Raw genomic sequence first — 12,657 nt, forward strand, 5'->3', positions numbered from 1 at the left:
ACTTGGGAAAGGAGTGCTGGGAGAGCTGCGTGTGCCACTTGATACCTAAATATGCATATTGTGTCTTAGAGGGTCTTCACCCTGCCAACTGTTCTTGCTAGACACATTTTTCTGGGCTAATAAAAAATGTCTTCACTAGTGCTTGCTACATGCTTTTGAATCTTAGCCCCTTTGAACAGTTTCTAAAATTGAACTTGCTTGTATTGATCTAAAAAAGCAGGTGCAAATTTTTGCCGTACCAATGGCAGGGAGCAAACAGCAAGGGAAATGGTAGGTGAGGGACTGTCCGGTCTGTGCAGGGCAGAGTGTCAGCACTCTGAGCACTACAGCTGGGTCCCAAAACCCTTGCAAATAGCATTACAGTGGTGGCTTGGAGATTATATCAAGTGTATAGTTTTGAGCTGTAAAGGGTCATATTCTGATTCCTTTGTATATCTCATCTGGATAGCTAAAAACTAATTTTCATGGAAGCTGGGATGATCAGTCACATGATTCCAGGAGCAGGGGATTCATCAGAGAAGCTGGAAAACTGGCAACTCAAGAAACAACTTGAGAAGCAGCAGAGGGATTGTACAGTAAGGAGCTGGTGGTGGATCCCATGCCACGCTTGCCTGCCTATGGAAGATGAGTACCCACACTTGCCCTCCCCAGCCTGGGCACCTGGCAGCGCTGGGCTGAACTTCAGCCCAGCTGTGACATGAGCAAGCCTTGGTGTGGGAAGGCAGAGGGGCTCCCTGGCATGCTCATGTAACAAAAGGCAGGCTTTAACACTAAATTTTCATGAATTTGGAGAGGTGAGAGGGGCAGCTTGTGTGCCAAAGCAAACATGGACATGAGAAGACACCTGCCCAGCAGATTTAATCATGTTAACATGTGAGATTTGCACAAAGAAAAACAAGTTTTCTACAGGTTTGTGTTCAAAAGTGCCATTGAGTTCAGCTGCAGAGATTCTTGTGTCTTTAAATAAGTTTACAACTTAAATCTTGGCTCATAAAGGACCAAACCTTCAAGTCCTCATTCACTTTTCACTCCATCTAACCTCTCATTGAAGTCAGCAGGAGTTCAGGTGGAGTAAAGCCTGATTAGGCACCAAAGCAAACTTTACTTTGGAAACTCTTGTCACTTTATTGCTCCACTGGCCAGCTAATGGAGAGTGAGCAAAGCTGTGCAGCACCCTCTTTGCGGCAGTAGATTTCCTGTTTCAGAGGGTTTCTCTGTCTTAGAATTGCCAGAGAACTCCCTTTGAAAGTAGCTTTTTGGTTGTTTTTTCTGTCCTGTTATTAATTGCTTGGTGGCCAGGATTAGAAGATTATATTATACTGAAGAAGAACGTGGCTTTCATGATCTACTTTACAAGGAGCTGAAGGGCCTGTATGGGGTGTTGCAGGAAAGTACCCACATCACTGAAGTATTGGGAAGAATTTCTTCAAGTGGTTCGGAATTCTGGGAGGCAGTGTCTTGTCTTCAACACAGGTGAAAGGAAGCGACTACAGACCTAGTGAGGTATAGCCATGAGCAGTAAGGAAGCGCTGCAGTGTGTGTTTGTGCAGCGTTTTTCAGTATGCCTCTTTCCTCTTGCTGCTCTCAGATGGTGATGCTGGGGATGGTGATCTCAGGGGATGGCTATGGTGCCTCTTTTACCTCCATTGCATAAAAGTTTTTTTGGTACACCTAAAACAGGAGCTCCCCACAGGCTCTCCACTGTCTGCCTTCAACAAGGAGGCATACTGGTGTAGATTCTCTTTCATTTACGTGCTTCTCACCAAATCTAACTCTGTTGCTTTAGTGAAACGTGCATGACCAGCTCTGGCCCTGAGAGCAAGTTGTCTTATTTATCTTAGCCTGGGTTTTATTTGGTGTGTGAGGGTAGATGCTTATCTCATTTCAGAAGCTGCATGACCTAGTGGATAATTGGTGAGCTCTGACACAGGTACCCTTGGAGATTTCCCTGCTCCACAGGTCCATGGGGAAGAGCAAGAGGGGAACATGGGGAACCTGTTTCAGGCTTGTGGCCATGCACAGAACTGAGAGGAGCAGAGGCCTCAACCTTGTGCCAGCAGAAGCAGAAACGGCAAAACAGATTTAACTTTTAACAAACACATGAATAAGGTGAGGACCTGGTCTCATGGTTCCTGAGGAATCTGCAAGCTTTTTCATTAAGATCAACAGGACTGAGACTTGGGCTCATTATATTTCAAAGCACTTTGTCTCTTTATTGATGCATTTCAAGTTATATCTACTTGAAATGGGAGACCATGCCAGTAAGGCCTCTTCACATCAGCAGGTACAGTGAATCTTACTTGAATCAAACTTAGTCTGGTGCTTTCAAATGGTTAAATGGCATTGGATGTTTGGAGCTGAATTCTTGTTTCATGAACGTGTTGACTTCAGTGTATTTGCTCAGGATACACACGACTGTGATCTGAATCCAGCCCTTCCAGTGCCAGCTGAGCGTAAAACGAGGTTCAAGAGAGAGAGGTGTATTTTGGGTTTTGAGGTTTCAGCATCCTTTTTATCAATTTTTCCAGATGTTCTTCACACCATTTTTGGGAAGCAAAGGTGAGATTTCTCCACCAGCATACACAAGAAAGTGACTGGCATATTTATGATTTTTCCTTGCAGCTTTTCTAGTAAAAAGATATTAGACTCCTTTTACTAGCAAAAAGCACATAAAACTGTATCAGTGGGGGTTTTTTTAAATTCTTTGATTCCATATGGTAAACATTCGTGTATGGTAGGTGGAAAATGCATAATTTTGTTTTATTTTACACTTGACCCTTTCTCTCTCCCTCCTGTCCCATATCAGTAAGGCATCATCACATTATTTCCTTGTTTTAACATGTACAATTAATTTCTGGCATTTCTGCCTCACCCATGTGTGTGAGGCACTTGAAATCACTAAGTTTGATTCCACTGTGGGGAGGCTGTGGGGCAGAGCTGGGAAGGGGCAGAGGACAGAGGAGGTTTCGGAATCTGGCCAGAGTGTTGAAGGGGGGACATTACCATGTTCCCACTGATACTGGGGACCCAAGTGCCTGGTTGCTAGTGCAAACCAGTTGGAGCTGACATGCCTCTTCCCCGGTGCAATTAATTATTTCACATCATCATTGTACCTATCACGTAACCTTGAGGGAGATCCATTGCACAAATAGGGTTAAAACCTGGTGACCTGGAGAAGGATTTACAACTGTGATCAAATCTGCTACCAAAGTCAAAGTTGATGGAGGTACAGTATCAGCACAAAGGCCAAAATGAAGCTGTAAATTGAAAAGAAAGATTAGAAAAAAGAGAACATAACAAGATGAGAGTTAAAACTGATTAAGGGGCCAATCCCTCTGATGCCTAATCCTAAATTACTGGCTTGGGCACTGGGGATCTCCGCAGGGGAGAGAAGAAATCTTCCCCTCCAGGCTGCACAGCAGGAGAACTGCTCCATAACAACTGTTCCAGCCTAATAGCTTCAGCAGTCTGCCTGGACCGTGGCTCCTCTCCTGGTTAACATGGTCTGGAAAGGGAGGCAGGACAGTCAGCATTCACCCTTCTGATTTGCGGTAAAGAATAAAGTGCTAAGTTATGCATAGCAAGAACAAGAAAACACAAGTTGTATTAGGTATTAAATATTTAGTGGACAATTACAAAATACTTAAAAGCTTACAGAAAGGCAACTTGTTTTTTTTTTCAGATCAGCCAAATGTCACGGGCTGTGCTCTAAATTGTATCACGACACTTTCAAAGTTCACCATTTTTTGTTGTTGCCTTGAGCTGTTCTTAAGCTTTATTCTTAACCTTTTATTTTATCTCTAAGGAAAAGGAAGAAAAAAGCTGATAAGAGGAGTTCAGAGTTTTGGAAGGCAGAAGTAACTTTAACTTAAATGAGAGTATGTAAGTGGACTTACATGGAAAATCCAGAAAACTTGGAATAAAAACAAAACAAAACAAAACAAAAAACAAACCACATGCAAAGACCCCAGACCAAAAAAAATCTATACATAGAGACCAAGCACAGAAAACTTCAACCTCCAAGGTGACTACTTCTGAAAAAATGAATGAGTAGGAAAAGAATGTTATAATTACAACTGTATTGCCACCTTATCTATAAGGGATATGACCAAGCACCCAGTAGAGTAAGTGCAAAGTGAAGCACTTAGGGACAAGAAGTCAACAGCACTGATACCAAAAGGAGGATAGCTGAAAAGCAGCAAGCCACACTTTGCCTTTTTTGCTTCTGAAATGTTTAAATTGAGTCAATTCCCACATTTTGGAAAGGCTGAAGGCAAAACTGGGCAGTGTTAAGTTGGTTGACTTTGGGACAGCTAACAAGGGTGTTTGCCCCCTGGTCCCAAGGAAATGTATAAACACGTGCATAGTGTTTGCAGTGCTTAGAAATGGAAGGTACTTTAAGGAGAGAGATATCACAATTATTTTCTTAGGGTTGTTGCATTTCAGAGAGGAATGTGATGTTTAGTGTCCAATTTTTTAGATGGTATTTTTAAAATGTGCTTGGTCTTATTGTGGGTTCACCCTGACTGGACACCAGGTTCCCCTCAGAGCTGCTCTGTTACTCACCCTCCATCTTTGAGCTAAGTGACATTGACTCTGTAGGACACGGGGGAAGCTTCTGGCAGCTTCTCACAGAAGCCACCTCTGTAGACCCCAACTGCCAAAACCTTGCTACGCAAACCCAATATATGCCCTTCTGTTCTAAGTAGTAGTCTTCGAAAGAAGTTTAGGAGTAAGTCTCAAAAATGAAGGGTAAAATGGACTGTCCAACTGATTCTAGGAGTCAAAAAGGAATCTAGCTTTTCTGCCTTAGGACATTGTTAATGACAAAAGAAAATGTAAATCACCCTTGCTTGTCACCAAAAGGAAAAGCTTTGTCCTACTTTTATCCATTCCTCTTTAAGAAACAAGTTGAAGAAGGTTGTGTGGGCTTAGAGTGGAGAATTTGGCTCTAGAAGTCTGTATACTATCTGGGTGCTGCAAATGGGGGCTGGCTGAAGCTCACAACATGCCTTGGCCTCTGCTGTTGCAGGATGGTTCTGCCATGGGTACAAGGTGATGTGGCAACAGGGCTAGACCTGTGTGCACCTGCTGTGGGGCCTGCTGCTGCTGCTGCCCTCTGGCTGCAGGTGCTCCTTCATGCAGACCTCTGGGGTGCAATGGGAAAGCTGCTGTTTGGCTGAAGCAGCATTCTGCCAAGCCAAATCACAAGCTGTAACAACAGTGTTTCTTCAGGGCATTGGTGACGGCCATGGATCCATGGGTTTCTGTTGATGTGGCTGCAAGGCTGGCTTAATAATTTCGCAAACCACTAGTTACCAGCCGTGATCACATGGGCCCATCTTTTCCCTGGCTCCTCAGCTGGATCAGCTCCACTGTTTGTGGGGTCCACATGTTAAGTGAGCTGAAGGAAGTCATATGGTGTGGGGAGAACTGTCAGGTTCTCCCACTGACTGGTAAGGGCAGGGGCTGCTTTAGCCATCAATCACCACAAAGGACATCCATGGAGCTGTCGCTGAAGGTGTTTGACACTCAACCTTTTCACATCCAGGCAGGATAAACAACTTGCAACCACCCCTGGGCTGAGCTCAGTACTCCATGTTGCAGGCCTGGAGAGCTTGCTAATGGCTGCTCTCAGTATGTTCCAAGTCATCCTTGCAGGGCCACACGTCCAGATACATTTGATGCTTAAAAGGCAAACATTTGGCTGGATAATGTCAAATATAGTTCATAAAGAAGGAGGGTTCCCTAAAGAGTTGCCTCCTGTCTGGGGAAGGGGAGTTTCTCTTCTGTGGCTGTCACATGTGCTTGGGAAGCCTGCTGGAGGGGAGCTGCTGCACTAACAAGGCCTGAAAGTGTTATACTATGGCAAGGCATAAGGGCTCAGCTTCCCTGGAAAGCTGGCTGTTGCTGAGCCCTCAGCAAGGACTTGATACTCCTTAAAACACGGCTGTCTGCTGCAGGAATCACTTCTGACAGGTTACTTCTTGCACCTCCCAACCTACAAGTGGCACAGGCAACACTTCTGTCTTTATTTCTCTGTGGTTTTTGCTGGAGACCCTTTGGTCTCCTAGCCATGGGCCGGAGTTTTTTTGTTGATGGCTCGCTGAATTTTTACAGTAGAATGCAAAAGGAGGACGGTTTGATAGGTCTATTTCATCTGGATCCAGAGTGATTAAGGACCAGTGTGTGTAGACGCTGACTCTACAAAGAAAATGCTGATTTTTGTTTTACTGTTTATATGCATCAGACACTTCCTTGTGAAATGCTCCAGAGGTTTCCTTTGATTACACTGCAAATTCATTATCAGTAATGCCTGTTTACCTTTTAAATTAAAAAGACCTCCTCCTCTGACCTCAGAGTAAAACATTCCTGCAATCCAATGCTAGATAACAAAAAATAACATCTCCTCTTTGTGGATCAGAAAACCAGCAGATGCCCATAGTTGCCCCTTGTGCTGTTCTGTAGGAAGGTGATTCCTCTCTGTGATGTCTCTGAAGCGCAGAGGATGGAGGTGTATTTGCTCACTCACCCAGTCAGGCCTTTTTTCCTGCCTTGAGTTTTTCTGGGTGTTTGAGCACAGAGTTTTGCCGAACACTCAACATTAGTGTGACTTGCATTTGAGATGGCTTTCATGATTTAATTTTGAATTCTTGGTCTGCGTTAATGTTGTTTTTACATTCTTCTTATGCCAAGCCTACGTTAGTTATTTCTCTGTCCACTGCATAACTCTCAACAGTTCCTGCATGCACATTCAAGTAATGCACTTGAGACTAAACTAAAAGAAAACAAGTTAAACTGAGGCCTGCGGCTGTTCTAGGGGAGTACCCTCAGCCAGAAGGGAGTATCTGAAGAAGAAAAATAGGTCTCCTCTGGCCAATTACAAAGGTGTGGCCACAGACTCTTCCTGGTGTATGGTACTTGCTCTCTGTCTGCCAGGACCATGATTGATTCTGTAAGCCTTTAAATAGTTCACTAAAGGTGAGAGATGGAACTTGTGAATAAATCCTCAGGAATACCTGAGGTAGTGAATAAATCCTCAGATACGTCCTACCAGCCAGAGAGGGATCTGTGAGTCCTCTTTGCCAGGTAATAGGTGGGGAGAAGCCATAGTGCTTGAACCCCCAGTTGTTCTTCAGAAGACACTTAATGGAGTTTGAGAGCCAAGAGAATGAAAATCAACAATCTGCTTGTAAAGGATTTGGTAGTTAGGATTGATCAAAGCTGGAGAAGTCTGCTTCAGACCTTTCTTCTCACTCTGTGTATTTTATTTTGTTGTGTTTTTCAGTGACTGAAAAATGTCAACAAGAAACAGCAAACTTTTGTGTAAGTTACTGTTGGTATGGAGGCAATGAATTATTATATTTTAATTCTAAAATTTTAAAAGGGAGAGAAGAATATCCTCTTTTCCCCTCAAAATCTAATCCACAGCTAAAGATGGCAGGGATAGAAACTTTCTAATCTTTTACTATGTGTGTGGCCACATGGGATATTTTGCAAAAACTTCTTCTCCCCTCCCTCATTCTCTCCCGTCCCTGATGTTGCAGTCGTGGACAATGCATTGCAAGATGCTTCTTCCAATAGGAGGAGAATGCCGGCCAGCCAGGGCAACAGTGTGTTTGGCAGAGTATGTGGCAGTGGAAGGAAAGAGGCTGAACAGGGATTTATCTGCTGCTTTTTCTGAAAATGCATGTCGTCAGGAGTATGGCTGTGGAGTTAAGGGCAAAACTTCAACCTCAGCCTTGAAGGATTTTCTATTTTAAACCAAGCTGTACAATGATTTACCTGTTGCTATGTGCTGCAGCAGCACTTTAGGATAGAAGAAACAGTGATGCTGCACATGCAGGCGGTATAGTGAGGGCTTCGTAGTTATCCAGATGACAGGGAAAACAGCTGCAGCTTTCTTGTTCTCTGGGCTTACCCACGGATGCTGAGTATCTTGCACTGAAGAGCCGTGCTTCTGCCACAGGTTCTTTGCATGTTTTTGAGGTGGGGGTAGCAGAAGTGTGCTTGTGCGTTTTAGTTGTGTCATCTCTAGCAGCCCTTGTTAGTACATCAGTTCTTCCTTCTACAAAGTGGAAAAGCAGAAACAAAGGAAGTCATTTCATATGTGTATATCTGACTGAAGAGGGGCAGTGAGTTAAAACCAATGGCAATAAGTTTATTTGCACACTTGGTGTGTTTCTATTCTCTGTCTCCTCTAGTACATTGTAACAAAACACAAACAAAAAGTTCAGATCTTGTAAGAGAAGGAGGGCTCTGATTTTTTGTTTTGTATTTTTTTAACTGGACTATGTGTGTGTTTTCTCAGGGAAGATTCAATTTTAAGAGACACCTGCATCCACTTTAACCCTCCCTGTTTTGTCATCCCTGCTTTTCTCACCAGCCAATTAGTGGACTCAGGAGGACATTCTGGGTCAAGCTGTACCAAATACTACAAATCCTCATTAACGCTAATTAGCGCTCAGTTGAGCTAATTTGTGGTGAAGCTCATCTTTTTTTAATTACTTCAGCAAATGAGACAGCAGAACCTTGTGGTCAGCTTTGAATTATTCTGTTTGTTTTGATGCACCTCATTTGAATGTGTAAAGCCAGATGTTTGTTGCCGAGATTTAAGGGCTGTTTGCTTTTGTGAGGGATGAGAAGAAGAGAACACAAAGATTAAATGAAGGTCTCTGTTGACACCTTAGGGCTATTCAGTTAGGAAGATGGAAGAGTCATTTTATTCATGGAATTGAAAACATTGTTATGAAATAATGTGTTACCTTTAGTTTACCTTTTGATTTGTCGTTCACTTAATGAATTTGTGTGATGTTTTTAGCACAGACTTCCAGGCAGGCAGAAGTTGTCTTAACCCTCTTATGAAGCCATTGCAAAAGTATTCCTGGCCCCAGGTATTCTGCATTATTGATAGCAACTGAATCTGGATTTAGCTGACTTGCATACTGACTTTTTTGTAATCATTTTTTTCATAGTAACCCTCAGAGTTGGGACATTTTAATAATTATTGTTCTAATCTACTGTTTGTTTAGTTCAAAGCATTTTGTCTGTGTCCTCTGTCCTTCATATAATTACAAATAGGTGGTGCCTCTCCCTTACCCTCTCAGAGGTCACCAACCAAAGCATATCTCACTATTGCCTTCCATAAGAATGTCCAGGTTTGTGATTTCTTCCATTCTGACACAATTTTTGAGGTCCTGAATATGAAGACAACTATCCCGTATTCAGAGTATGATCTTATGATCTCTTATCCTTTTGCCTCAAGGCATCTTAAGATGCCATCCTTAGACCCCGTGGGGGTGCTTAGGCACTGACTCTGAGTCACTGGAAAGCAGAATTAAATTGAAAATCATGGCTAATGCTTGGGATTGTTAACAAGTAGTATTTCTGTGAACAAGGCTTAACCTGTTGCCTGTGAGTCCAGTGTTGTTATTAGTTTTGCATCGAAGTGTGAGGGAGACTGAGAGGTCTTCACTTGTTACCTGCTGGCAGCAGACAAAAACCTTTTCTGAAAGTGGGGACAGTATGAGTGCAAACACTTTAAGAAAGCCACTTCACTTTCCTTTCAGGGTTTGTATTGGGAGATCTAGTATCTGTTAATAAATCAAATACTCATCCATTTCAGAGAGCTGTGTTGCATTAACCTCTGTGTATTAAGAGCTTATTTTATAGTACTTGACTGGTCTTGACTTGCAGTCCGTTTAGTCATCCCTTCTACTTAAGCCACAAATGCTCTAATTCTTCATGAGTTTTTCTTTCTCTGCATAGATATAATGCACTATAACTTCCCAAATGGGAAAATCAGATGTGACTTCAGTTTTGAAATTGTTGATTATAATTAGCAATATCAAAGATAGTGTAACTTTGGCTTTCTTAAAGCTGCAATGTGTGGTTCCTGTTCAGAAGTCCCTTGACAACACACTTTCCTCCACACATTTCATGGAGAAGCCTGAGGAGCTAAGCATTACTGGCCTGCACTTCATCTGTTGCTGTGTGGTAGACAGACAGATGAAGAATTTGTTCCTCATGCTTTTTGCTGCTATGATTAATTCCATTCTCAGTGTAAGAATTTTGTGGCAAATATTGCTTATTTGTCCCTTAAAATAAATATTTTTGATCTATTTAAATTTCCTTCTTTAAATTGCCCTCCAGTTCTCCCACTGAGATGGGAAAGACTCTTCTTGCGTATTCTTCACCTGCAGAAGGTGAACAAGTGTTCCACTTCCGTCATTCACAGGACAGCAGTTGGTTCAGGCAGTGTTTCACTACACCAACAGGTTACCCAGCAGTCCTCTACAATCAGCAGGGGGTTGTACAATACAGCATCGCTAATTTGCATGTGCACTGGTAGTGATTGGCTCTGCAGGCTGGCAACTTTGTGAGCAAGCTGTTAAAGGTTAGGGAAGTCTCGTGTCTTGCTTCATGCCTTCCATTGCATCGCCCTTACCTGGTGTAGTACGTGCTTTCTTTGTAGTACGTGCTTTCTATTATGCTGCCTGCTTGGAGCAGTTAGAAATTTCTTTCTGTATGTACTTGATTTTTTTTACAGACAACAACCAGTCTTTGGTTTTTTAAGCAGTTGGGTCTTCCAAGATTTTAGAAGCTTTCATGTGGTAACCCTGGTTTTTATGGAAACCTGTGACCCTCTCTTTTTTGAACACATGCAGATCTCATGATCTTCTTAGAGATTGTTTGACAAACTCAGTTGGAATCTTTACTTTTGCTTCCAAATCTTTTATCAACTTCTGTTTTATATTGAGGGAGTACTACTGACTGCAGGCAGAGAAAGCAACCTGGCGTATCTGTTGCAGGTGTGATTCTGTGGTGCCAAGGGAAGGAGTGGGGAAGAGACCAAGTGTCTGAAAACACTTGGCAGTTTGTAAACATTTTAAAGGAGGAGTCCATAGGCTCTACAAGCTTCCAGTTCAGGTGTGTGAGCTTAGAGACCCCAGGAAAAAGAGAAGGATTCCTCCCTTTCTTTTGTAGACATCTCATTATGCACTGAACAGAGGACTGAGCCTGGCTGTTACCTTAATGGACTATTAAGTGGAATATAAGCCTGCATGGCTGGATTACATATTATAGACATCTCAGAGATTCTTCAGTTACTTTCTTGTTTGAAGATAACAAACTGCTTCAGTGAAAGGGAGGTGTTTGTTTAAATCTGTTGTAAGCTTGTTGACGGCAGCAGCTGTGCTTGCTGGGATTTCCATTTCATGTACCAAATGCATGTGAGTTTGTAATGCATTGGCATTCAGGTGTGTATCCATGTTTTCAGCATAACTAGTGGAATTACTGCTTGTGAATAAAGATGTGAAAGAAAAAGCAGACTGTGAAAATGGAGACACAGTGTTAATGTGGTGCAAATGGGATAAAGACACTGCAAGGAGCTGCTCCAGCAAGTAGATTCCTTCTATGCACTAGCTCCATCTCGGTGTTAGGAACAAGGGTGAAATGTTAAAAACAGCCCAATTGTGGAGAACTTTGAACTAAAATAGACTGTAATATCTTTCTGAAAATAATCTGATGTTGAAGTTATTTGATGCTCCAGTGCAGTGAGATTTGATAACGTTATTTTAAAACCTCATGAAACTTAATGGGACTTGTATACATAATTAAATGCTTTGAAAGGTCAGGATCTTAGTCATCATTCGTTAATTCTGGGCATAAAATTCTTGATTAAATGAATGTTGTGTTTTTAATAAAAATCAGAGTGGAGAGCATCTCTAATGATTTGTGTATGTGTGTTAAACCTAGTGTAAGCATACTGTATTTTTCACCTCAAGTTTGTATTTTTACTTTTTGTAAATTCAGCAATAATTTTTTCAGGCCTTTCACAGGAACTGTGAAAAACAAAGTTTTGTGGTTTTTTTTGAAAAAGGATAGAAATTTTTCTTTCTCGTATGAGGAAAATGAGAATGTTCTTTAGGAGATAGAATATCTCCTAAACTAAACCTAACTATGGTTCCCACCTTTTGTTGCTTCAGGTCGTTTTGCAGGTGTGATAGAAGCCTTCTACCTTGTGCTAAGCTTCAATGCTTTGCTCCTTCTCTCTAAGGCCATTTGTGGGTACTGTGATTAATGTATATAATACTAAAGAGAAATCTTCTTTTTAATGTTCTGTATTACTTGATCAGACTTCTAACATGGTTTGTAATAATTTAGAGGCATCAAGCATTCAGAAATTACAATAACGGTAATATTAGAGATGGACTGACTAAAAGTAGGGTTATACAAAGTGTCCTTAGAAAGGATGAGTTTCCATCATTAGACAGTTCTCTTGCTAATGTGCAGTTTAAACAAAAAAAGGGGAAATTCTTTTTTGTACTACAACCATCTCAAATATTGACAAAGTCAAAACTGCCAAGTACTTTAAATACAGCTTTTACCTTGAAATTATCTAGTTACTCACTCGTATTTTTTCTTTTTTTTCCCTCTCTCCCTTAGCGTGAACGAACGTGATCATTTGTTAAAAAGGCTTGGCAGGAAAACTCCTCCGAGCCTTTTCCGTGCTCATTCTGTCCAGCAAAGTATATCACGTAAGTAGCGGATCATGTATGCGTGTGTGTTTCACAGCAGTCAGTCCCAGATGAGTGAAGCAAAGGGTGATTATTTTTTAATTAAATTGTAGGTAGAGATAATCTAGCACAGAGGCTG

The 12,657-nt window shown here is 41.9% G+C and overlaps 1 protein-coding gene across 6 annotated transcripts in view; it reads left to right on the forward strand.

Annotated features, from left to right (window-relative positions):
• The window catches only part of ATP8A2 (ATPase phospholipid transporting 8A2), a 318,328-nt gene that overhangs the window by 290,362 nt on the left and 15,309 nt on the right, over positions 1-12,657 (forward strand). For all 6 annotated transcript variants that reach the window (XM_027652089.1, XM_027652079.1, XM_027652098.1 and 3 more), the window contains one exon: positions 12,448-12,539. In XM_027652089.1, the coding sequence (XP_027507890.1) occupies positions 12,448-12,539 (92 nt within the window). The remainder of the gene's footprint in view (positions 1-12,447; positions 12,540-12,657) is intronic.

This window comes from Corapipo altera, unplaced genomic scaffold (genome assembly GCF_003945725.1).
Source record: "Corapipo altera isolate COAL_440 unplaced genomic scaffold, ASM394572v1 0, whole genome shotgun sequence".
Taxonomy (NCBI): domain Eukaryota; kingdom Metazoa; phylum Chordata; class Aves; order Passeriformes; family Pipridae; genus Corapipo; species Corapipo altera.